General features: G+C 43.8%; 1 protein-coding gene and 1 long non-coding RNA gene across 7 annotated transcripts in view; one reads left to right on the top strand and one right to left on the bottom strand.

Annotated features, from left to right (window-relative positions):
- Window positions 1-3,410: 3,410 nt before the first annotated feature.
- JUN (Jun proto-oncogene, AP-1 transcription factor subunit) lies at window positions 3,411-5,188 on the bottom strand. Its single transcript, XM_045547914.1, has one exon. It carries the CDS (start codon window positions 5,103-5,105, stop codon window positions 4,101-4,103), a length of 1,005 nt encoding a protein of 334 aa, XP_045403870.1. The 5' UTR covers window positions 5,106-5,188; the 3' UTR covers window positions 3,411-4,100.
- A 1,618-nt stretch (window positions 5,189-6,806) lies between these two features.
- Window positions 6,807-27,261, top strand: part of LOC123635591 — a 98,473-nt gene continuing 78,018 nt past the window's right edge. For 5 of the 6 annotated variants that reach the window (XR_006734169.1, XR_006734172.1, XR_006734174.1 and 2 more), the window contains exons 1-4: window positions 6,807-7,322; window positions 19,307-19,382; window positions 20,757-20,857; window positions 23,853-23,937. This is a non-coding gene — a long non-coding RNA (uncharacterized LOC123635591). Of the gene's footprint in view, window positions 7,323-19,306; window positions 19,383-20,756; window positions 20,858-23,852; window positions 23,938-24,183; window positions 24,531-27,261 lie in introns of those variants that run through there. The other variant, XR_006734171.1, reaches the window with a different exon arrangement.

Genomic DNA, 27,261 nt, shown 5'->3' with positions numbered 1-27,261 from the left:
ATGTGAGTTCCATGAGCATAGGGATGTTGCTCATCACTGAATCCACACAGTCAAGCATAGGGACCCAAGGAGACTCAGGACCATGGAGAAACCCTTCTTTGGAATGTCTAAAAGTCCAAAATCAAATAACTAGGTTAGGTTCTAGAGATATGAAGAGATAGGTTCCTGTTCTGAAGCCATCCCTGCTTCTAACTCTCTTCACTTCTTCCAGGAGGGTCCACTTGACCCCCATAGAAGTGGATGGTGGAGACCAGGGGCAGAGACATTAGAAGGCATTGTCTTTTTCTTTTGCTCAACCCATACACCTCTCTAGCAATGAAAAGACACAGAGAACAGATGGATTAGCATTATACCTGTCTCAGCAAGCAAATGTTGGGTACTAACTTTTGGGCCCATGAAATATACCTAACTTTACAGAGAGAAAGTCCTCTCTGTCATTACCAATGAAATTAGCTGTTTTTAGTGAAGCAGATCTGGACCTATTTTTGTGTCTGCCTAAATATCATCCTGCCTCATTGCTACCTCCAAGCCTAATGTTTCAGGCAGACCCATTTTATATAAGAAGATGCCCACTGGCATTACTAGAGGCAGGAAGGGACGGTCTGTGTGGCTGGAAGTATGAATGTTTTAACAGCTTAATTCTTTTAAGAACTCTCATTGAGAACTAGGCTTTAGAACTTGGTGATTGGCCAGGTTTGACTTTGAGGGGAGGGATCTTCCATCCACCTGAAGTCATGCACCTGGAAACGGATGAAATATATTTTACTAGAAGAAATTAAGACCTGGAATTATGCTGGAGGAGGGTTTAAGTTCACTTGTTCATTCAGTCATCAAATATGTATTTTATGAACATCTACTATGTGCCATGCACTGCACTAAGACTCTAGGAATCCACTAATGAATAAGGTAGGGTTCTGGCCACGAGACACAGAGCTCACAATGATAATACACTTCGGTAAGTGCTATTATAAAAGTTTTGATAAAATGTTATGCTGCTCAATGGAGAATTGTTTATTCCACCTGAAGATGGAATTAGCAAGGAAGGCTTCACAGAGCAGGTGGCACTTATGCCAAGCCTTGAAGAACAGGTAGAATTCATCAGCTGAACCAGAAGGAAAGGTATTTCAGGTAGAGGGATGCAAGCAGAAACATGGAAGGGTAAAAGAGCATGGGATTCATATTCATACAAAGATGTTTTTGATGGTGGGCATGTAGCCATTTGGTTTACAGTTTATTAACCTTTTTTGTGTGTCATGGAACTCTAACCTTTTTTGTGTGTGTGCATGCACACACACAATTTCGTAGGCATTTTCATTGAGTTCATGAACAAACACTCTGTCTCAATGGACACAGAGGGTTAAGAATCTGATCGAATTATTTATTTTTATATATATGTACAAATTAAGAGAGGATTAATGGCTTTATGTGCCACTCACCTCATCCTCTCCAACTATTAGTGTTACCTAAAGAATAACTCATTGAAGGCTAACAATAAAATTAAACATTGGGTGTTTACAAGTAATTAGCAGATCTTTTGCCTCCAAAGTTTACAAGAGGTCATGTGTTAATTTCCTCTATCGCAATTATTTTTTCCACTTCTTTTGGTAAGAATGGTTAGAATAGCAGGGATATAAATTTAGAATATTAGTTGAAACAATCAAGTGTGGGGATAGGCGTGAGTTTCAGACTTTTTTTTTTTTTTTTTTTTTAACACTGCAATCTAAAGCGAACTGGGGAGTGGTGTGGCTTTTCTGTGCTGTACTGTTGTCTGGGCCTAGTCTACCTTTGCAGGTAATTAATTCCCCAGCCTGCTTATTTTTTCTAGTCGGCTCTTGTTTAGCTTCCACAGAGCCCCACCCCAAAGTGCTTTATTGTCCCTCTGCTGACTATTCCTACATATGGTCAAAATCAACTCACCTTCCGGGTTGCTGACATCGGCAAATTCACTGTTTGGCAAACTTGGGCTCTGCTCCGCATAACCCTTTGTTCAAGAAGTGTTGTTACAACAGAGGGTGTATCTGATAGCTAACAAGCCTATCCAATCTTTTCCACTCCTAGATATACTCCTAAGGAGAAACTCTTTGTGCGTTTGGATTTACAGCCACAGGCAGGATATTAGCACTCCCAGACCTGCTGGGTACTAGAGCACTGCTAATGAGCAAACAGCCCTGCCTCAATTAGTGGTTTGTGAAATATTCCTGGATATCAAATTGCTTTTGCTGCTTGATAATCACTCTGGCTCTTGGGATGAAAAGCAACCAAGCAAAAATTGTTCCCTTGTTGAGTACTGCCTTGTTGATCTCCTAAGTTATATCTGTAGACAGAATACAAGTTTGCCATTTCCCCAGAGTTGAGGTTTGATTTACACATGTAATCATTGTGTTGTTCATGTTTTCTGTTGTGAATCTTTTCCACAGTATTAGATTACCATCTTTTGAGACTGATTCTATAATTATTTAAACAAGCTTGATTATTTTAGAAACAAATTAAGAAATAAACTATAGACAGATCCAAATGCTACACTGCTAGCTAGACCAGTAATTTCTTTAGGTATAGGTGTTTATTTGGGAGGGAAGAAATAGAGACAGAGACAGAAAAAGAGAGAAGAGGGATTAATGAAATTGGGAGAATCTTTCATCCAGATCACAACTTCTAGTTTGACTCTTCCTAAATTCTTTGCTTCTTAATTACCGACTAACTTCAGATTGCAGTTAACCTCAGCAACTCAAAAGAAAAACTTCAATATATAACTTGGGAAGAAAAAAGTAGTAAAGGGAAAGCAATTCAAGATGTTATCGATATTTGAATACATTTATTGTGACAAGAATGCTGTTATAAATATTCATAACCAAAGGCCATCTTTTTAATCTAGGAATTGTTAAAGAGAAGATTCCAAATTGGAAGGATACATCTTTTGTAAAATCTGTCACCAGTTCGTGCTTTGAGAATAAGCATCTATTAAATTTCTACTAACATTATAAATGGTCACAGCACATGCCACTTACATTATAAATGGTCACAGCACATGCCACTTAATACAATCCCAAACTTTTGAAATGTTTGACTTCCCAGTAGGCTGTCCCTCTCCACTGCAACCCCCCTTCCTCCAGCCTCCTGAAACACCACACTATTCTTTGGAAAGCAATTCTATATAGATTTTTGGGGGAGGAAAGAGTATAACCTGATGATACCATCAGGTACATTTCTTTCTAAAGTCTAATAGGGAATGTTTTTTACTACTTGATAGTAAGAAACTCTGACAGTGATTTTAATTGACACTCTTAACTCATTCAACTCTACCTAGATATCTGTTGTCTATAGATGATGCAGAAAAGAGGTTGGGGGTACTTTTCAATATTTTATTGTATTTTCTTAAATATCTCCTTTCTGGAATTTTCAGAAACAAAACATAAAAAAATTATATACTTTATTACAAATGGTAAACTCAGAGTGCTCCAAATCTCTTATTTACAAACAACACTGGGCAGGACACCCAAACAAACAAACATGAAATAACTTACAAAGGCATGAAGCTGTTTATTGACAGTAATCAGCTTTCATCAAATTAAAAAATATATATATGTACATACACAGTTAACGAAGGCAGGCCAGAAAGAGTTCATCAGTAGGCTCAGCCTCACTCTCACAAACCTCCCTCCCGCCTCCCCGCCCCAGCCCACCCCCCTGCTTTGTGTTCTTAAGGAGTACTACAGAAGCAATCTACAGTATTGCAGTTTGTAACCCCCGCCCCTCCCCCCTTTTAATACTGAATGAGATCGAATGTTAGGTCCATGCAGTTCTTGGTCAATGTTAAAGAAAAGTCTAACGTTCTGTTCGGGCGCGGACAGCCCGTCCGCAAAGCGGGGCAGCCCGCAGGCGGCCGCTCCCTGGCTCCTCGCCAAGGGAGGGCGCGCCAAGTCCTTCCCACTCGTGCACACTGGGGGCGCCGTCAGGGCGCAACCCAGTCCAACTTGGATACCCTTGGCTTTAGTTCTCGGACACTCCTTTTTTTCTCTCTGTCACAACTTGTCAAGTTCTCAAGTCTGTCTCTCTGTGTTATGTTTTTTCTCCGTTGCCCCTCAGCCCTCTACAGTCTCTCCTCAAAATGTTTGCAACTGCTGCGTTAGCATGAGTTGGCATCCACTGTTAACGTGGTTCATGACTTTCTGTTTAAGCTGTGCCACCTGTTCCCTGAGCATGTTGGCTGTGGACGCCAGCTCCGAGTTCTGCGCTTTCAAGGTTTTCACTTTTTCCTCCAGCCGGGCGATCCTCTCCAGCTTCCTTTTCCGGCACTTGGAGGCAGCGATGCGGTTCCTCATGCGCTTCCTCTCCGCCTTGATCCGCTCCTGGGACTCCATGTCGATGGGGGACAGGGGCGGCGTCTCGCCGGGCATCTCGGGCACTGTCTGCGGCTCCTCCTTCAGGGCCTGCAGCCGCGGGTGCTGCACAGGCATCTGCTGGGGCAGGTGGTGCGGCGGCTGCGGCGGCTGCTGCTGCTGCTGGGGCTGCGCGGGAAAGGCCAGGCCGGCCGCGCCGTAGGAGGGCGCCCCGCCGCCGCTGCTCAGCGCGCCCGGGTTGAAGTTGCTGAGGTTGGCGTAGACCGGTGGCTCGCTGTGCAGGCTGGCGCTGAAGCCGCCGCTGCCACTGCCGCCCGCCACCGAGGCCACCGCGGGAGCCACCATGCCCGCCCCGCTGACCGGCTGCGCCGCGGACGTGACGCTGGGCAGCGTGTTCTGGCTGTGCAGTTCGGCCAGGGCGCGCACGAAGCCCTCGGCGAAGCCCTCCTGCTCGTCCGTCACGTTCTTGGGGCACAGGAACTGGGTGGGGGTCGGCGTGGTGGTGATGTGCCCATTGCTGGACTGGATTATCAGGCGCTCCAGCTCGGGCGACGCCAACTTCAGCAGCCCCACGTCGGGAGAGGTGAGGAGGTCCGAGTTTTTGGCGCGGAGGTGCGGCTTCAGGCTGCCCACCGGGTCGGCCAAATTCAGGGTCATGCTCTGTTTCAGGATCTTGGGGTTACTGTAGCCGTACGCGCCGCTCTCGGACTGGAGGAACGAGGCGTTGAGGGCATCGTCGTAGAAGGTCGTTTCCATCTTTGCAGTCATAGAACAGTCCGTCGCTTCACGTGGGGTTAGTTTGGGCTGCGCGCAGAAGTTTCGGGGCCGCAACAGCGCTCCGGCAAAGCGGGGAACACCCGCGCCTCCCGGGGCCTTTGGCGGGGAAAGTTTCTCTAAGAGTTCGCGCACCCGCTGCCTGTCTTCCCCCCTGCACCCTCCTCACCAGCTCGCTCCAGGGAGCGTAGGGTTAAGATGCTGCCTGCACGCTTACTTGTTGGCTCGCTCGCGCGCGCAGCCCGGCTTTGAAAAGTCGCGGTCACTCACTGAGCGCTCTTCGGTCCCAGCGGCTCCTCGGTGCCCGCGGATGAAATCGCTGCCCGTCACAGCGACTCTCCCGGCGGCGCGGGTCAGTGCGGACCCCGCAGTGGCCTGCCGGCGGCGGCGGGTCTCGTCCGCCCGGACTCCAACGACTGTCCCCTCCTCCGCGACGAGGGGGAGGGGGGCGCCTGGCAGCCGCGGCTCGCGCTCGCCCAAGTTCAACAACCGGTGCGAGCGAAGCTGAGCGCACGTCCCTCCTCTCTCGCGCCTCTCTCCGCCGTCTTCTTGTCTTTACCGCCGAGGGGGCAGCCTAAGGCGCAGCAAAGGTTTGCAAAAGTTCGCTCCGGGACCAGGGGGCACTTGTCCCCGGTCCTCCCGGTTGGGAAAGTTCTTTGCTGCTGCAGTCGCTCACCGACTTCCACCGGAGGACGCGCGGGCAGTCACCGTTCTCCGCGGCTGTCAGCGACGCCCGAGAAGCGGGGCTCTCCTCCCAGGGGCGGCTGGAGAAGGGGTTCTCCTGGCGCTCCCCAAAAACACCAGCCGTGGAGCCACAGGAACTAGCTCTAGGCAGTTGGAGAGACGATGGAAAAGAAAATAAAGATGTGCAGTTCGGACTCTGCTGCCGTGCTGGCTGGCTGTGTCTGTCTGTCTGTCTGCCTGAGTCCGCGCACCTCCGCTCCCGCCCGGCTGCTTCAGCCACACTCAGTGCAACTCTGAGCCCTTATCCAGCCCGAGCTCAACACTTATCTGCTACCAGTCAACCCCTAAAAATAGCCCATGATGTCACCCCAAGGCCTTCCCATTGGCTCGCGTCGCTCTCAGGGGGGCGGGCCCGCCCGTCGCCATGGAGACCCCACCCTAGAAGATTCTTCTCTAGGCCCGCGGAGGCTCACGGGATGAGGTAATGCTCCGCTGCCCTCCTACAGTTGGGCCCTTCTTTCTCCTCCTCTCCCCCTCCCCCTCCCGCACGCCTCTCGCCCCTCTGTCCCCTGTCTCCTCCCCAGCCCGTCTTTCCCGGCCCGCCCGGTGCATTGTGGGCTGACGTCTTGGGGTTTGACTGTCTAGTGACGGTGGCCGCCGCGAGCAGGCGAACGCTCCCAGCCTCTGACGGAGGCGGGCTCAAGTTCACAGCTCCGGACAGCGACGCTGGGGATGCGGGGACCCGGGAGGCTGGGGAACACGGCCGCTTGTCCCGGGCCAAAGGTGCGGGCGGGGGGGCGGTATTTCCCTACTTGGGGTAGGGCTCGAAGCCGGTCCCAGGCACTTCGCCACCGCGCGGGCCGGCGGGCCGAGTCTGGCCGACCCCCCCGCACTTCCGGGGGCGGGAGCACCGCCCTTAAGGTGGCTCTGTGCAGTCTCCCATGGGGGCGAGGAAAGTGGGCTTACGTTTGGGGGCGGTCTCTCTCGAGAGTTGGCCCCCCACGTTGAGAACGCTCCGAAGTTTGTCTCTTGGTCAAGTTCAGGAGCGACGATCCGCGCCGCCGTCTGGCTGCGCAACGAAGCCGAGCGATTTGCATTGCCCGAAACTGGGTGCCCCGCTGAGTCCCCCTGTACCCCACTTCATCCTCCGGGACCGTGGGGAAAAAGGCGTGGGGCGTTCACAGCTTTGGCTCGGAGGGGCGGTTTTTATAAGGGGTGTTATTAAGGGGTCACAGCGAGCAGACGGGAACGAACATTTAGGAAATCCGAAACGCAGGGAGCCCCGGGGATGTCTACTCCCCCACCCGCTCCCGCCCCCGCACAACACGCACACACGGGCGCGCACACACTCCTTTCGCCCCGATTTGCTTCCGGGAAAACGAATCTTGAGGGCGGTGGACACTCGCCAGAAGTCAAGCAGTAGAAGAAGTAGGAGTCCGGGGTAGAACCAGGACTCAAAAATCTCTCCACTGCCTGCCGGGTGGTGGGCCCATATCCTGTGCAGCCTCTAGGAAGCGCTAGACACATGTAAGTGGTTCCTTTTCTGCGGTTATTTTATCCTCCCCCCACCTCCCACCCCTTAGGGACAAAAGTGTGTGGTGGAAAGAATCCCGAAGTCCAGGCTGCCACGGTGTGAAGTCAGCAAATCACAGCACTTCTCTGTGCTTCAGGTCCTTCATCTACACGTGGGCCGGTGAGGTCCACCTCAAGGGACTGCCAGGAGTTAGTGTAGGGCTTAGGGGAGATGGTGGCCAAACAGTCCCCTTCCCCGCCCTTCCTCGCGGCTTCCCAGGGTCTGGATGGAATGCCAGGTTATAAGACTGTGATTTGGCAGGACCAGGTGTACTTTCCTGTGAGGAGCAGTTAGGGGAGGAGTGGAGGGAGGAAAGGGTTAGAAGTCAGCTCTTTCCCAAGCCTGCTGGCTAGGGCTGGGGTTTGAAGTTGGACCTGCAGCAGTTTAAGTTCCTAGGTTCTAATTTGAACTTCATTGCAGCTGGACTTGGGGGAATTCAGCCTTGGGTTCATTGCCCCGAGCTCTAAGGTATTTGTGGCTTTGAGTGTTCAGAAACCAACAACAGCTGGTATCAGTGGGAAGGCCGCCAACTTTTCTTCACTCCAGGCATTCTCCTCGCTTTCACTGATGCAGTGGAGGATAACTGAATGGCTACCGTGAGCCAGGCGCTGAGTTGGGGTAGGGAGCAGGGTAGGGCAACCTTGATGACAAGATCCAGTTACTTCTCTCTCTATCTGGTGCCCTGAATCATTTTCTTTTGTAATCAGGGAGCTAGTGTTCCCAATAATTTTTATAATAACAGTAAAAAAAAAACCAAGTATCATGTGGTAAACACCTACTATCTGCCAGGTATATGCTATTTTCTCACCACAACTGTCTTGAGAGACGTATATTATTATCTGGATTTAACATATAAGGAAATAGGCCCAGAGAGGTCAAATATTTTGTTAAGGTCACATAGGCAGCTGGAAATTGACCTCAGGTCTGTGTTACAATCCCTTGTATTTTTCTCCACTTACTTTCTTGTGAAGTATTTGTTGTCTGCAGAGGAAATGTCGCTTGTGGTATAGAAGAAATTTTCTTGTCTGATCCTCTGATTGTAACTCTTTTCAGAGCTCCTGTATTTAGAAACTTCAAGACTTAGACTTTGTATAAATATATATCTTTTGCCTAAGGGTTCTGTGTGTTCCTCTCTGCCTCATGTGGTTTAGTAGGCTGATTTTCTCCTTATGTTGAGAAATAGCATATTTCATCCAAAAAATAACAAATCTGTTCATGTTAACGCCCCTGCTTGGAAGCCTTCATTGGCTTCCCCTTAGGACCAGGAGAGAGTTCTGACTCCTTTGCCTGGGAGAAGGGGCCTTTCACAATCCAACTCCTGCTCTCTCCAGCCTCATCTCTCACCCCCAGTTCTCAGTCAGGAAAGGCTGGGTTACGCTGCCCTCACAAGCAGCCCTAACATCTCTCAGTGGCTTAACCCAGTAAAAGTTTATTTCGTGTTCTAGCTCCGTGCCTGTTGTGGGTTGGCGGGGGAGCTCTGCTCACTGTCGTCACTCAAGGACTCAGGCTGAAGGAGGCTTCCTCTTGACTCCGCTTCTCACAGCTATCCTGGCTGCGGTAAAAGAGCCCAGCACATCATATACCACCTGGAAGTGGCACATGTCACTTCTCGTACATCATTGGCCAAACCAAGTCACATGGCCATGCCTAACTTTGAGTCTCTGTAATCCTTCTAGGTGTCTCAAAGGGTTCTCCAGCAGTATTTGGGGGACAACATTAATAATTCTTTCCCCCCTTGTGTTCACCAAATGTTTGGTCTACTCCCCTCCCCTAGGCAGAATTCTCTTGCTCTTTTCTCAAGGGAGACAACATTAAAACCCATCCAAGGGCCAGGTGCGGTGGCTCATGCCTGTAATCCTAGCACTCTGGGAGGCCGAGGTGGGAGGATCGCTTCAGGTCAGGAGTTCGAGACCAGTCTGAGCAAGAGCAAGACCCTGTCTTTACTAAAAAAAATAGAAAGAAATTATCTGGACAGCCATATATATATATATATAAACCATCCAGTCACAGCACCAAGTGCACTTCCTGGGCTTTCTGGGGGCTGTGTAGTAGACTCAGAATCTACTCTGCACACCCTGAATATGTACGTGGGACAGCGACAGGATAATTGACTCCATTTGGAGAGGGAAGGGGTAGGAGACCACAGTAGACCCTCGTTTACTGAGCAGACGTTTTTGAGGACCTCCCTATCCAGTATACCAATTAGATCTGATTCTGCTGTCCTGTCCATTGTTTTCCATGACCCCTAGATTTGCCCTCAAAGAGTCTTCCTTATCTACATCTAAAGCAGGCTTTGGGAAATATACTTTTCAATAAGCTTTTAAAAATGGGGGGGATACTGAGTGATATTGCGTCTTGAATACATGTAGGCAGGCTTCTCATCTATCTGACAGTAAGTGTGTCATGTGCCAGTAGCCTCAGCCATAGTTCCTTTCCAGACATTCTTCTATGGTTTGCCATATTTCTTTGCTGTCTTGCTCTCTTGCCCGCTGAGCTCTCTGTCTGTTGCACGTTCTCTGACTCTTAGCTTGGTTTTGAGTGCTTTAGGCTTATTGGGCTTTGGTGGGAGAGACACACCTTTCTTTCCTTTCCCAGAGCCATTTTGTCCGATTGAAAACATATGCTGGGTAACATCTTACTTTATCCTGAGGTTTTAACAATAGATACATACCTTTGACTTGATCCTTACTTTAAGGCTGTTTTTTTTTCAAGGCCCTTTCTAAAAGCATTTCTTGATTTTATATTTTGCTAGTTGGGATTGAGAAACAATTGCCTCTTCCAGCCCTGCAAATCCATGGATTTGTAGATTGTTTCTACTCTGTTTCAATCCTGCTTGAAAACTGGCCAAATCTTTTCTGAGCTTATCTCTAAATAACTAGTGATAACTTTCTGAATGCATCCAATACCCACAAACACATGCTACTCACATTTTGCTTTAGTTCATTAGGTTCATGATCTGCCTTCTAAATTATCACAGGTGACCTGTTTACCAGATAGATCACAATCCTTTCAGCTTTTGATAGCAGTGTGCTTAGTTATTGCCCCCTAAAGCAGTGGTCCCCAACCTTTTTGGCACCAGGGACTGGTTTCATGGAAGACAATTTTTTCACAGACTGGGGGGCAGGGGGAATGGTTTCAGGATGATTGAAGCACATTACATTTGTTGTGCAGTCAGACCTGCCTGCTAATGATAATCTGTATTTGCAGCTGCTCCCCAGTGCTAACATCACCACCTCAGCTCCACCTGAGATCATCAGGCACTAGATTCTCATAAGGAGTGCACAACCTTGATCCCTCATGTGCACAGTTTACAGTAGGGTTTGCGCTCCTATGAGAATCGAATGCCACCACCGATCTGACAGGAGGTGGAGATCGTCTGGTGATGCAAGCAATGGGGAGGAGCTGTCAATACAGATGAAGCTTCACTCACTCATCCACAGCTTACCTCCTATTGTGGGGCCCAGTTCCTAACAGGCCACAGACTGGTACCATTCCATGGCCTGGGGGTTGGGGACTGCAGCTCTAAATGATTGTTTAGTTTTATTGTTATGTTTATTGTTGTTATGACATTATCCCATGTCTAGGTGCCAATTTTTGTATTAGGATAGTTTAGGTTATGCTTCCATAACAAAGAATCCTAAAATCTCAGTGGCTTCACAAAGAAACTTTATTTCTTAATTCACACTACACGTTCAAGGCCATGGGGCTCTGCTCAGCGTGCTCACTCAGAAACCTAGTCTGAAGATGGTTTCATCCTGATACCTGCTTCCACGATCATTCCAGGCACTTTGGCAGGGGAAGGAAAACATGGTGAATTCACAATGGCTTTAAAAGTTTCCTTCCAGATATGAGGCACATTATTGTGTTTACCCATTATTGGCCAAAACTAGTCACATGACCATGCCTTACTTAAAAGGTACAGGAAAGTGCAATCCTACTATGTGTCTGGAAGTCAAAGAACTGGAAATGCACACCTCTGTATACTCTAGGTTATGCTATGGTAGCAATCCAAAAATCTTACAGGATTACAACCACAGTTATTTCTCACCTACATTGCATGTCTGTCATAAATTGGCTGTGTCTTTGCTTCACACACATTATCCTTGCTTCAGGACCCTGGCTAACAGAGCATCCTGTTTCTAAAACTTTGCTGATTGTCATGGCAGAGAGAAAAGAGCATGGCTCTTAACGCTTCTGCGGAGAGCAATTCACATGGCTGAGCCTGATGTCAGTGGGGAGGGACAACAAGTATTTGTGAACAGTAATGCAGCCTACCACACCCTGCCCTCCACATTCCCTCCATTCCTTTGAGTCTCAGCCACCCCAAGTGTTTTGCATCCCTCTAACATTTTCCTAGCTTTCCATTTACTTTTATCTTTAATCAAAATGCAACTTGGCAAACTCCTATTCACCCTTCAAGACCCAGCTTAGATAGTCACTACCTCTGAAGCTTTCCCTCACCCCATCTCCCACTTCACACAAATAGTTATTATTTTCTTTGGCTCTCACCACACTGGGTACATACCTGAAGTACAGAATGTTTATCACGTGATCTTGAAAAGGTCATCTTGAATCCCTGACTCCAAATCCAGAAACTGTGTCTTATTCTTATTTTGTATCTTCAGTGCTTAATACAGTGCCTGCCATCTTGAAGGACAGAAGGTGCTCAGTAAATGCTTGTTGATGGATTTTTTAAAAAATAGCCTTTTCAAAAGTGGAGTTACGAGAGTGTTTTAGTAGTTGAGTAGCAATAGTACCACGTTTTAATATATAATATTTAGAATATGTCAAACTCCCCTGCCAAAACTCCTTTAGGGCATCCTGTTTAGCCTGAAATAGCTAGTACTTCTCCCCTCACTTTTCTCCAGCTACACTGTCTATGGCTGTATCGGTCAAGATAGCCTAAGTTATGCTATAGTAAAAAGAAAAATTCTCAAACCTCAGTGACTTAAGACAAAAAATGTTTTTTTCTTGCTCCTGCAACATGTCCATCAAGGGTTGGCAGGGGCTCTGATCACGGCAACTTCCTCTGGGACCCAGGTGGGTGGAGCACTTACTTTCAGGGACATTTCAGATCTCATGGTGGAGGGAAAGAGAGCTTTGAAGGGTCTCATCTCAGTAAGTGTCTTTGTGAAAAATGTCACAGGTCACTTCTCACAATTCATTGACTAAAACTAGTTTCATGGCGTGGCCCAGCCACAAAGGGACCAGGAAATGCAGTCTTTGCCTGGAAGGCAGAGCTGGAAGTATTTGGTGACCAGCCCTAACGACCAGCTCCCACACTGGCCTTCGTCAGTTCTTCAGATAAGACAAACTATTCGTTGCCTAAGAACCTTTATGTGAGCCCTTCCACCCCTTCCCTGTTTCTTGGCCAATTTCTGTCTTCCTTTGCACATCAGCTTAAATGATGCTTAATGAGGCTTTCTTAAATTTCCTAATGTGCCCTCCCCCATCTACATTAGATTTTTTTCTTATACTCTCATAGGTTCCTGTAATTTTTCTTTATAGTGACTAGGATTTGAGATGGAGGATGAATAACACCCCTTCCTTCTTGAGTTCAAAACTTAAAGTTAGACACAGGAATCAGATGAATAAAGATCAAAATGTCAACTTGACAGCTGATACAGACTGGATTAGAAGGCATGGCAGACATGAAGCCACAGTGGATTTCCTGACTGTTTTATTTTATTTTGTGTTGCTATAAAGGAATTCCTGAGGCTGGTTAATGTATTAAAAAAAAAAAAAAGGTTTATCTGGGGCATGAATCTGCTGGTTGTATCAGGTTTCAGTCTGAAGTGTTGGTTCTTGGCACGTTCATGGTCATAGAATGACCAGATGCACCAAAGTTCGGCAAGCACGAACATGAGGTTTATCGAGGACAGAAAGGTAGGATTATAGGGCAAGAGCAAGATATAGCTTTACAGAGCATGATACATATATCACAGATGACGACTGGACCCATTGTCGCAGCAAAGGGAAAGCCAAAGGAAGGGTACAAAAGAGGGGTTGGCTGTGGTCTGCATCTTATTTTATAGTGCCTGGATACGGACCTCCCTCATGGTTCAGAGGTCACTATGGAACCCCTTAGATTGGACAGTTGGGAGTCACATGACCTGAGCCTTAACTACACATGTGGATTGCAGATCACTTTCCAGACTTTATGGTACCCATGCTGCTTGGTCTGTGGTCTGTGGGCTCTGTATTCTTTTGCAGCTGGTGTGCCAAGTTCTGATTGCCAGATTCGTAGGGTATTCCCTCTTCCCCCAGGTATGGAGAATTAGGGTGGGGCAGGACCAAGATGGAGGAAACAGCACCCAGTTTTGTCCCTAGGAGACCTGGAATCCCTCGCTATCTGCTTAACAGTTGGAAAGTTCATGATTGTGACGCTGCATCTGGTGAGGGCCTCAGGCCACTTCCATGGATGGGTATAAGGTGAAGGGCAGCTGGTATGTTCAGAGATCACATGGAAGGAAGAGCAAGAAAGGGAGGAGACAGGTTCTTTTTTACAACCAGCTCTCCTGAGAACTAATAGAGTGAGAATCCACTCACCCTCCACCCCAGGAGAGGCATTAATTTATTCATGAGGGATCCATCTCCATGACTCAAACACCTTTCATTTGGCCCCACCTCCAACACTGGGGATCAAATTTCAATGTGAGGTTTGCAGGGGACAAACATCCAAACCATAGCACTGACATTTCACCTCTGAATTAAGCTTACCTACTGGTCCTGGCGAAGATGGGCATTTGCAGGCCTCATCCAAACGGACAGTGAATGTATACATCTTCTCGATGAATTGACTCTGAAAAGAAAAAGCAAGCTGCTGAGATGGGCATGCTTGGATCTTTCTTCGGAACTCAGCAATCAGATAACTCACCTCTCTTCCCACGGGGAGTATATAAGGGATGGAGAGGGAGGACAAAAGGGATACTCTAGCAAATATCCCCTCGTGGAAAACTGAGGCCAGGGCAATGGCAATTTAGTCTTAACAATAGAATTTGTTTTAATTTGTTATTCCATATTTCTTTCTGTAATTATGTATTTTTGGTCTCTACTGTATGCATAGCATCTAGCATGGTGCTTGGCACAGAAAGGGTGATCATTAAATCTTTGTTATACATCAGAGTCTGTGTGGAAGTCTTGGGTTTTTTTGAGGTTTTTGTCAAGGAGGAATGTATAATTGTTATATACACCATCACCCTTATGGTGATGTCTTTTCTACAGTCAGAGCTTCCATAAAACTTATAGGATCCTAAAATAGCAAGAATCCTTAGGGGTCATTTCCAAGTCCTGCCCTTCTCCCAGTGCTGGAATTGCTTTGGTAGCATCTTTATTACTTAAATGCTCCTAGTTACAAAGTAAGGACATGATGCCCAGAGCTGGGAATAATAATTCTACTAAACGCTGCTGTTTGGACATCATCAGGAATATTGTGGGCATGAAATTTGGAAAGCAATTTTGGCCAACCACAGAGATCTGCAGAAAGGGCAGCCAAATGGTGAGAGGGCTGAAAACTTGTCTGGTGGAGAAGAACTGAAGGAACTGGGATTATTTACCTGGTGTGTGAGGGTTGGGGAGGGTGAGGGGAAGACCATGAGAGCACGTATAGGAGCCTCCAAATAGTTGTGCAACTGTCACATGGGGGAGTTGACTTACTCTATAGATTTTGAGGTCAGAGCTAGGGTAATAGTTAGACCACGGGTGGGGAACCTGCGGCCATATGACCACATGTGGCCTTCTAGGTCCTATTGACTGAATCCAAATTTTACAGAACAAATCCTTTTATTTTTGTTAATATATTTTTGTTCATCTTTTATATTTTTAACATGAATGTATTTAAAATACCAAAGAATAAAATAAGTTTCAATTAAATAATCCTCCTAGATTGACCATCACAATTAGTAAGCCTTAAGCACTAAGTTAACGGCTGCTACACTCATGATTGATTTGGTTGTAACTTCTCCTGCCTGACTGACACCACTATTGCATGAGGCTGGTTGGTGAGAGTTTATGCAGATTGAGCACACCAGTCTGTTATCAGCTTTTGGCAAAGGTACACTGTGTTTCTGTTTGAAGTAGAATTTGTGAATAGTCGCACAGCTCAATAGTATTTTTTAATTCTGTCTGCTTAATAGCCCATCATGTCAAAGAAGACCAAGACAACACTCATGAAAGAAAACAAATTTTTCAATGAGGATTGGGAATTTCAATATTATCTTCTTTCTGTTAAAGATAAGAGATTTGCTTGGTTTGTGATATTGCAATATCAATATTAAAGAAATTCAGTGCTTATCAGCTTTATAACACTCATAAGGACCACAAATATTTTAAATTAGAGGGAGAGGCTTGAAAGGTTGCATTGCAGAAATTAAAAGATGAAAAGCAAAAACAAAGACAATTCTTTCAAGCAGCCATAAGACCTGGAAATAATGCCACTGAAGCAACTTATAAAGTAGCTTATATATTTGGGAAAAAAGGGAAACCACTTGGTGATCTAAAAATTGTGAAAGAATGCATTGTCAAAGTTGTAGGATGCTTAGACCCTGATAATGTTTCAAATTACAAACAACTGCCCCTTTCAAGGAGAACCATAACTAAATGGCAACATGAATTAGCCTTTAACTTAACAGAACAACTTCATGCAATATTTCAAAAGGAAAATATATGTTATTTAATCGCCTTGGATGAATCAACTGATATTGCTGATTCCAGAAGTAGGTTTCATACTTCTTTCAGGTCATAACGGAAGATTTTCTTTGCTACAAAGAGTTACTCACTTTGGAAACTCTTGCGAATGGAACATTAAGAATAGATATCTCAACAACTTTCAAGATAAATGTTGTGAAGTTGGATTGAATTTGGTAAATTTAGTTAGCATATGTACAGATGGTGCACCTTCCATGATAGGAAAACATGAAGGGTTTATTGCACAGATAAAAAAAGTATTAACAGATCCAGATGCTCTCATTTCTTTTCATTGTATCTTGCATCAGCAAAATCTCCATGCTAAAGCTACTGTTTTAAGTGAACTTTGCAACAAGTTTTAAGTATTGTTAACTATATTCACGCAAATGCAACAGAGCATTGCTAGTTTCACAACATGCTAAAGTTAAATGATGAGGTATTCAGTGTGGATTTACCATATCATTCTAAAGTGTGCTGGCTATCACAGGGACAGGTATTAGCCAAAATTTATCTCTGCAAGAACAGATAGTTAAATTTTATGAAGAACAGAATCAGCAATTGTGAATTATTGAAAGAAGATTCCTATAGGAATAGCAGCATTTCTGTGTGATATGTCAAATCAAAATGACTTGAATATTTGTTTGCAAGGTAAAACTAAGTCTATGTAGGATAAGTGGCAAATAATCCAAGCATTTTGAAAAAAAAATGCTATCTTTTTTCAAAACATTTCTTCTTGAAAAGGAAATTTCGGATGAATGTTTTCCCCAGTTAGCAAAGGTCACTGATGAGCAGGCTGATATATGCGAATCATTTGAAGAATGTGCAGCTGTTGTAGACCTATTAATTGGAGAATACAGTGAAAGGTTCACTAACTTTGAGAATCATGACATCACACTCAAATTAGCATATCAGCCTCACCTAGTTGATATTACCAAGAACTACAGATGGAATTGACTCAGTAGATGACATTTTAAAGTCATTGTTTGATGCTAAGAAAGATCCAGTTGAAATATGGAAAAATGCAGTAGAATACCCACACCTTTGGCAATATGCCCCAAAAATGCTTTCTTGCTTTTCAGTCACTTATTGCTGTGAGTCTATATTCTCCTACCTAACCCAAATCACCATGCCCTTAAGGTCACAAATGACTGATACCCATCTAGAGGATCAACTGAAACTGCAGACCTCCATGCTGTAACCAAATATTCAAATGTTTTCCAGTAAAAAACAGACACAATAAAGTCATTAAAAGGTTAGTTAACTTAAAATTAACAAATAGTTTTCATTTTTTAAAATTAAGTACATAGTAGTTAGATTTTTACAAAATAATGTGCATTTTTAAGTATATCTGATTAAAGTTTCGTGAATGTGGCCTTATATGATTACAGCTAAATTAATGCAGCCTTCCAACGTAAGTTTCCCCAACCCTGAGTTAGACATTAGAAAACTCTGCTATATTTAAAGAACTTTCTGAAGTTAGAGTTATTTATCAACAGGATAGTTGCCTTAAAAGTAGAATTGAAGTTCCTCCACTCAACACATACTTATTGTCTCCTATGTGCCAGAAACTATGCTAGGTTCATTTATGATAATTTCTAGTGAGCCCATAGTACTTATAGTAATCACCATTTTATTTTCAAAGTTCATAAAAGCCATCTTAAATAATGTCATTTAGAATTTAGGAGTACTCACTAACATCAGTGATTTCTCAATTCTGGAATTGACCCCTTTTTTACTCAAAATTTGTAAATCTGGGATGATACTTCCACATGTCCAATGTTACTTAGATGGACATTCTTCTATTAAAACAATGAGGGTTTTCAGTATTCATAAAACAAAATTACTTGGATTTGGGATTACTTAAGACTAGGTACTCCATTACCAACTGTGGCAGAAGAACTGTGAAGTGTTCACCAAACCCCTTCCCCTTTTCCTCTTGTGTGTACAGCTAGACCACATTCCCCAGCCTCCTTTATGAATAGGTGTGGCTGAGTTTTAGCCAATGCAAAGGGGGTTAATGTGATTTGTGTCACTTGTAGAGTTGGCTCATAAAACCATCTCTCTGGTTAAATGTAAGGTACTCCCAGGTCATAGAGAATGGCAGAGCCACAAATAGAAGGAGGCTGAACCTCTAACTGCCCATGTGGAAGGGTGCCCATTGACCAGAAACAATTGTCATTGGACTTTGACTGAATGAGAAATCAAGTTTATTGGGTTGGCGCCACCGGGATTCTGAAGTGTATGTACTAAAGCTGCTAGTGTCTTATTCCAATTGGTGCTGCAAGGGTAAACTCAATGAAGAAACAAATGTGAAACTGAACTTAGTGATTTTGTTCTGCCCTTTCCAGTTTGGAGAAAATTAGTGGAAAGGCAGAAGAAAAGAACATAAGCACTTAACTGAATACTGAGGTCTCCTTTTATCGATGGGAAGAAAACTTCATGAGGCATGTTACCATGACTTACATCCTCTTCCGTATTTAATTTTCAGTGGGCATTTACTGAGAAGTGCCAGGTGCTTTGCCGATTTCACAAGAAGTATAGTTAAGTTGTCAAATATTTTATTTATTTATTCAATAATTTTTGAGCATTTACTATGGGCCAGCCACTGGTAATTATTGGTGAACAGAAGCTACAGTACCTGCCCACAAGTTAGGGTATAGCAAGAAAAATAGCCAATGAAGAGGCAAGACTAGTCCAGTAGGATAATACTCTGAGAAAGAAGAAACAGGATGCTCTGGATGTGCATAAAAGGGGCATTTGACAAGAGTAAAGGTTAGAGGATTATCCTCTAAGGTGATGAATAAACTGAGACCCCCAGGATGAGTAGGAGTAGCCAGAAGAAGAAGAGACAATGGAAAGAAAAAGAATATTCTAGAAGAAGGGAGTACATGTACAAAAGCCTGGATATTATTGACCATTGGGCATGTTTGGAGGGACAAAAAGGTTCTGAGATAGAAAGGAATAATGGACAGGGTGAGCATGGGAGGAGGCTGGTCATATATGTATGCATATACTTAATAAATGCACTCGGAAGATCTTGTACTGTGTATAAGTATAATGTGTAATGTGTGTGTGCGTTCACCTAGGAGGAAATATGGCTGGTTAACCTTCAAGATATCAACAGTTGTGATATTTGGGTAATTTCCACTTCCCTCCTTGTGCTTTCCTGTTTGTTTTAAAATTTTCTACAATAAACATGTATTATACTTGCAATTAAAACCAATCAAAATAAATGTTTTATTTTTCTTTTTAGTTGTGACTGCACCTGCTGTCCTTCAGTGGATCCTCACGGCATCTTCTGAGCAGACTGAGGTCCAGAGCTATACAAGGTGAAGCCAGAATTAGACTGCCTAAGGTCCCTCTCCATTGCATGCCTGCAGTTTTCTAAGTAGTGATGATGGCTTTTCTTGGAACTGCTGACTTTAGCCCAGTGTTGCCTGTTCGTGTGTAGTTTGCAACCTAGAGAAATTGGGTCAAAGTTCTCATGATACCGACCTACCTAAGAGGATTCTCACACACAAAGAATGGTCCTCAACCAACTAGGCTGTGCAGACTTTATCTTTTCTGTGATACTGTCTCATCCTTTGCTAACGATTTGGCAGTTGGGGAGGGGCTACTGATAATTTTCTGAAATAAAGTTAGGGAGATGATTATTCCCGATTATTCTGGTACTTGGCCAAACCAGTGATGATGGATATTTGCAATGAACACCCAAACACTTGCAAGTCTGGATGCACTGTATTAGCATTCTCTAAATCATGTTGTGTCAACAAACAACTCCTAACATCTCAGAGGCTTAAAACAACATGAATTTATTTTATGTGCATGTTACATTTCCATCCTGGGAGGAGAGACAGAGGTGTCACTGCAGGGTGGCTCTTAAAGCGTTACTTATAGGTCACTTCTACTCATCTTTAATTGGCCAAAGTATGTCAAAAAGCCAAGCCTGAGACTGGGGGAGAAGAGAGGGCTCAACAGAGAGGGGCAGCACATATTTTGACAAACACTTTCAGCACTGTGAGTCTCAGTTCCTTTATCTGTAAAATACGTGATAGAAAATTAAACCGTGGAATAGCATGTAGCTATTTTAAAAGATGAGCTATTAATAATTGCCCTTAAAAAGATGAGCTGGCCCTGAGGAATGCCCATGGTATAGCATTAAGTGAAGAAAAGCAAGTTGCAGAGTAATGTGCATAGCAGGGTCTCATTTCTGCATGAGTTAAAACACTTGTATTTGAGTATATTTGTTTATGTGGCAATATTAAAAACAGCAACTGTTGAATGAGTGCTTATTTTATATGCCCAGTACTATGCTAACTGTTTTTTGCATGCATTTTCTCATTTAATTTTATTCACCTTAAAAATTAGATGATTTCTGTAAATTTTTACTTGTTACAATAGGTGGATTAATCAGCTTTTGTGAAACAAACCACCACAAAATCTGAGTGCTATATACAATGTTAAATTTTTATTTTGTGCTCAGTGGTCTCCAGGTCAGTTGAGGTGCCTTAGCCTTCCTAATACCCCATTCAATCTTCTCTCTGATCCAGTGGGCCTACCACCCCTGCAGTTTTCTAAGTAACAATGATGACTTTTCCTGGAACTGCTGACTTTAGTGCAGTGTTGTATGTGTATGTAGTTTGCAACCTGGAGAAATAGGTCTAAGGGTCAAATTTAAGTCTTCTCCATGTTTCTTATTCTAGAACTCTAGGGAGGCAGAATCTACTGGGGACATGTTCTTCTCAAGGAAGAAGTGAGGGTACATGGAAGCATGTGAAGCTTTTAAAGGCTAGGCTTGGAACAGGTATGTTGTCATTTCTGTACACATTCTTTTGGCTCAAGCAACTCACATGGTCAAGTTCAGTTTCAGTGGAGCTGGGAATTCAGGGAGGTTGCAGAAGGAGGGAGTGAATATTTGCAGTATAGTAATCTACCACAATAAGCATGAATTGTTTTCTTAGTTAAGAAACAAAAATAAAACAAACAAAAAAACTAATAAATTAAGTAAAAGGGAATATTTACTGAGGATAGTTTAAATTGTGTTCTATATATTTCAAAGCTATATTATGTATTTCTTAAAAATAAAAACTCCATACCTACAATTTATAATGAGCACAGTGATAATAATATGGACATTTAATTAACCAGAGTACTCATTGCCTAGTAGGGCAGGTAAAAGTTTACACCAGTTTAGCTCATGCTATCTGTGGTGTGATATTCTAAACACAATCCAGAGACTGTTTAATGGCCATCTGTATACATTATTGCTATACAATACTTGTGTGGCCATCTGCAACCCAAGAAGCTAAAATGAAATCACAGACTTTCACACCTGGAAGGGCTCTGGTACCCATGCTGGGCAGGTGTCTCCCAACTTACAGGGATAGCTGCTTTTGCCAATTATAGTCATTCTCAATTGGGTGTGCCTCATATTGCTGGAAAATAGTTATGGAAATTAAAACTGCTTCATTTAAACAATGGTAACACTGAGCACCCCAGCTGTGACTTACCTGAGTGACATAGTAAGTTAGTGTCCAGAGATGGGATGGAAACCCAGGTGTGTTGTGTGGGCACAGGGCCTTTTACTTTGTTTTTCTGCACAACACAAACATCAAGCATGTGGATCATTTGGAAATATTCACTAGTCTCTTAAAAAACTTCCATTACTGTCTTAAAAAAAAAGTAGGAAGTCGTCTTCTTCTACTGTTTCCTCTATCCTAGGAGAACTCAAGCACTTGTTAGAGCAACTACCACAGAGTCCTGTGAAGAAACACCAAATGGCACAGAACGTTGAAATAAAGAGTGCCATGTTAAATTCCTTAACACACTGGCCAGGCAGTGAGGCTCATTCTAATTTCCTGTCCACTTTAAGTAATCTAGAAAATACCTTTCAATATAGCTTATGGGAATCAATCTCTCTCTCTCTCTCTCTCTCTCTCTCTCACACACACACACACACATAAACATGTTTTATTAAGGAATTTATTTGTTAGGATTAAGATTTGTGTTTACCTGGTTTTCACCATTAACTCATCACTTTTTCCATTTTGCTATATCAACTTACATGTCTATAATAAATTTATTTAATGTTTTTCTTTAAATAGACTCACTTTTTTAAAACTCAAAGATATTTTTATAGGAGATGATAAATAGATATTATTGTATTTATACTGTTGTAAATGGATAACAAGTGTTAATTGCCATAAAATTTAGACAACTGTAAACATAAATACAAAACCACTAAAATAAATAGATTTGTCCATCTGCCACTGACAGTTGTCTCTTATTCTGCAAGTGGTAGGCATTTTCCACCGTTACAGTAGGAAAGTGTGGATGGGCTCTGGAAGGAAGACTGAGGTTCAGATCTCAACTGATTCCCTTCCTAGTGGTGTAATCTTCAGCAGTTTCCTTAAATGGCTGAGTATCAGTTTCTCATCTGTAAAATGGAAAAGCAAAAGCTATCTCACACTGTGTGTGTGTGTGTGTTTAAAAAGCATCTAGTGTCATTCCTGGCTCATAGTAGGAGCTCAAAAACTGTATTTACCTTCTTCCTTTTTTCAAAGTTTCTTTATTTTCAAAATGACACTCATGAATTATATTATTAGATAGGTAAATCATTTGGGGAAAGTATTAATTTTTCTCAGAATAACTTAATGCCTACCATGTGTTAGGAGCTGTGCTAAGTGCTATGGGTAAAATGAAAACTGAGTAAATGGACTTGGAGTTGGAGACTTGGATTCAAGTCCTAGTTCATCTCCATTGAATAAGTCATTTAATATCGCTAAGCCTCACTTTCCTCATCTGAAAATGAATGTGGTGATTGACACTTACTTCAAAGAACCTACATAAGGAATGCCGTAACAGCTCATGGGAAAGCCTTTGGTGAAGTGATACAGGCATTTCTGTTAGAACATTATATGTATGTTCTGAAATAGTTTGTGTTCTGCAGAATTATACATTAAAAATAACGGGGCTTTTGCAAAAATAGGGTGGGGCAGACCATAAACACCTACACGATATTTTGACCACATGCTAAGATAAAACTCTAAATATCCTAATAAAAATGATAGAGCTAAGCAGACCTGTTAAATTTTGAATAAATAAATAAACACACATATACACACATGCTAGAGCAAATATAAGACTTTTCATTAAAACTGGTGAAAGTTGCTTGATGGAAGGGTTACAGAAGGGATGAGGCTGCTGAGTTATGGAGACAAGGACAAACACTCAAAGGCGAGTGGCACCACGAGATATGCTCTTCCAAGGAGCCTGGAGACAAACAGTCCAGCTGGATGAGGGAGAGTGGGAGGGCATTCTGTCCACTACTTCCAGAACTTGATTCCTGTGTGGCAACTGCATTCAACCATGTTAGTGTGCTTTCTGCTCAGCTGCTGCTGCTTGGTGGAAAAAATCTTCAACGTCCTGGGAGAAACCATGCAACTTACATATTATCCTGTTATCACTCTTCTAGTTATCAGTCTTACATTGTTTTACAGTAACGTGTTATGGTGTCATGTATATAGCAGAGTAGTTCATCTATGCAGATGAGAGAGGTTGCAGCTCTCAGCTAAGTCCCAGGCTTCCTGAGCAGAACAAGCAATGATTCCCAGAGGTAGAATTCAGTACAGGCATGAGTCTCTCCCTCTGTCCCTCCCTCCCTTCCTAGACTGACCAGGCTACTGTTCCCTACCTCACTGGTCTGTAAACTCCTTGAGGCAGCGCTCTTTCATATTCATCTATGTGCTTGGAGACCCTGGGGCAGAATGATTGTATTACAGTTGAGCTTCCTTTTATAGGCAGAGAAAAACTCTAGACCCACTGAAGGGGTTCCATGACTCATCCGAGTACATCAGAGCCACCGGACCACCGGACCACCATGAGGTGAGGATGGAGGCTCTCCTCCAGGACAGGGACAGTGTCCTGCTCAGCTGTATCTCCTGCATCTGTGTTGCTCCCAGGTGAGGCAGGGACTGGCCAGTGGCTCCCAGCCCTGCTTCACCCAGGAGAGGGCCATGATGGGGCCAGCAGCACAGCCGCTTCCTCAACCCTCCTCCATTTCTCCCTCTTCCTCCCTCCCTCCCTCCCTTCCTTCCAACAAGTATTTATTGAGCCCCTGTTCCATACCAGACACTAGGCAAGGTCCTGGGGATGAAGTGGTGAGCCAGAAGAGGCATGAAGTCTGCCCTCATGATGCGTCTGTGCTGCCTACAGCTTAAGTGCTTAAGCTCTGGAAACAGACCCTCTGGGGCTGATCTTGGACTCTGTCCTTTACTCACTATATGAACTTGGCCATATTCCTTTCTGGGTCTCAGTTTTCTTATGTGAAAAATGAGGCTCATGATAGAACCTATTTCAGAGGGTTGTTGTGAATGTTAAACAGATCGACATGTAAAGGACTTAGACTAGTACCTGGCAGAGTAAATGGCCAATAAATACTAACCGTAATTATGTATTATAGTTGCTATATAGAGATAATAAACCAACAAATTAACATAAAATCACAGTAAGCAATACATGTTATGATTGAAAAGCACTGGGTGGGAATTGCCTGTAACTTGGAACTATGCTTTCCTTGTGGGGTAGCTCTTGAACTAGTTGGATATGGAAACGTTATCTGACAGTGAGTCAGGAAGCGATTGAGCCTGTGGATCTAGAAGAGCTCTAAATATCTTCTGGTTTTGGAAAAGAATAACAGTGAGGGTCTTCTTAAAGAGGAGGGTCAGAAAGGGCCTCTCTGAGGAGGGGGATACAAGATAAATGCTGAAATTGGCAGAAAGAGGAGGTGCAAGGGGGGTGTTCAGGGAGAGGAAAGACAGGAACAGTCCCAGGCAGGAAAGAGCCACCAACAATGACCAGGTGTTGATCCCTGGGGTCTGAGCGTGGACAGTTTTGCTAGAAGAACCTTTGTTCCTTCACTGCCAGCTAAAGTGTCCCTGTATGGGGAGCCTTCCGCTGGGGCTGTCCCACACTGGAGACCATGCAGTTACCCCCACATCCTGAGGATTCTGTCTAGCACTCCACCTTAATCTGTCACCACGATGGCCTCCGCCCTGCCTGCTCTACTTTACACCAACATGTCTGCTGGGCCACTGTTTTATTTCTTAAGTTATACTTGAGCAAATCTAAGAAAGGAAACATAAGGAACAGGCATTTCTGTGTATTACAGTCTAAATTCACTTCCAGTCCCTAAATCTTAATCAGTGCAGGGTGCCAGCCACATACAGTTTGGGTAACCTTGGTCACGTCATCTCATTTGAATACTCATTATTGGAATTCAACAAATACCGATTGAGCAAGATGTATGTGCTAGCATGACAGGTAGATAGGTCACTTGCAGCCTCAGCGTCTCCACTGACGAAGACTTGGGCCAGATCACTGGTCTTCAACTGCAGTGTTGACTCCTAACCCTTATTTTATTAAAGGTTATTCCTTTAATAGCTTCAGTCTCACTCCCTGGTATACTGAAGCTTTCTCAGTTGAGAGAGAAAATGGTGGAGTGACAGCTAGCAGCTGGGAATTTTTATTATTATTACCCAGAATTTAATTTTTCTCTGCCTGGATTGTTTGGTTATGTTAGGCTCACTTGTCACAAAGTCTCATGGAATGCCTTGAGAACCTCTGAACTGGGTATTCTTCGAGGTCCTTTCTAGCTCTGACATTCTCAGAGTGCTGTGACAATTTTTCTTTTTTCATTTTTTCTTTTCATTTAACACTGTTTCATATGCATATTTCCAAGAACTTCTGTGTCACTCTCAGGAATGGTGCTTCAATTCTGCTTAGTAGTAGCCCTGTTGGTTCTGCCCTTCTCTACCTTTACAGATGTTTTTCAGAGCCTTTATTTCCATGAATCCTAATTGTGTGCATGTGTGTGTCTCCCCATACTCAAGGTCTTTATCACTAGTACCTATAGGCATTCAGCAACTGCTAGTTGGATGAATTAGTGAATTCTTAAGAATATCAAGAACTTCACCAGACACACACACACACACACACATACACATACACATACACACTCAGAGACATCACAACCTTTGGATTATTTGACTTCTTTTGTGAGAGTGTTAATTCTCAAGATGGACTTGCTAGATCCAATGTTATAAGCAGGTTTCGTGTTTTTATTAACAACCGCCAGATTGCTGTGGTGCTTATATCTTATGTAAATGGTGGTATTGCTGATAGCACTTGTAATTATTTATAACATTATCTTAAATAATGAATTAAATCAAGGAGTACTTACTCTCCCTTTTTTTTCTAGTTATCAATATTCTTTCCATCTCCAATACCAGTTATTTCCCCAAAGCCACTGAAGTCAGTGCTTTGTGCTCTGAGAAGCCAGAGAAAAAGCCATGGGTTGTTCCAGCTCTCCACCCTTTGCAGTTTCTGTGATGATGATGATGATGATGATGATATAGATAACTATAACAACTCTCAGAAAATATCATTAACTCAATTTACAGTTGAGTAAATTAAGGCTCAGAGAGGTGAAATGACTTGCCTTCAGTCACACAGCTAGGAATTAGCAAAGACAGGACTGACGTCTGGTTCCATCTGACTCAAAGCCCGGCCTCTTTCCACTAAACTCCCAGACACAGCTCCCCAAGTGGAGGTTCAGGGTCAGGAGCATCATGGGAGCAGCAGGTCTGTCAGGTTCTGCAGGGCTGAGCTGTTTATCATTGCAGAGGACACTCATCACTGCGCTAATTACATTAATTGCTGCCCACTCTGCGGCTAGGTGGGTGGCTTAACAACACCTAGCAACGTGGTAATGATGCCCAGGCCTGCCTTTATGTGTGAAAACATCTGACTTTTTTTTTAAACTCCTTCCTGTGGTGGCCAAAGATAGTAATACAGGTTCTATTGGTTGGAAGTTAGTGACTCTCTACCTTGTAGGGGAAAGGTCAAGACTCTGAACTTTGCCCTCCATTGGCCTTTTTACTGGAAGTGGGAGGGAGACAGAAGATTTATTAAACATCAACTGTGTGCTTGACATTTTATTTAAGGTATCTTTTATAATCTTCAAGATTTCTCAGAAGTAGGAATTATATTATCCTTATTTTGTTTATAAGAGAGCCCGGTCACCTGTTTGGGGTCACACAGCCAGGTGGGGTGGGCGGGAACAGGCTTAGAACTCAGGACCACCAGAGGACAAACTTCGTCTCCACAAATTGCCCTACACCGCAGCATCTCTCAACAGGAGATTTCTGC

The sequence above is a fragment of the Lemur catta genome, chromosome 3 (assembly GCF_020740605.2).
Source record: "Lemur catta isolate mLemCat1 chromosome 3, mLemCat1.pri, whole genome shotgun sequence".
Taxonomy (NCBI): Eukaryota; Metazoa; Chordata; class Mammalia; order Primates; family Lemuridae; genus Lemur; species Lemur catta.
This window is presented reverse-complemented; position numbering and strand designations above follow the sequence as displayed.

Coding starts and splice junctions, on each gene's coding strand:
- JUN (XM_045547914.1), bottom strand. CDS start 5,105: ATGACTGCAAAGATGGAAACGACCTTCTACGACGATGCCCTCAACGCC.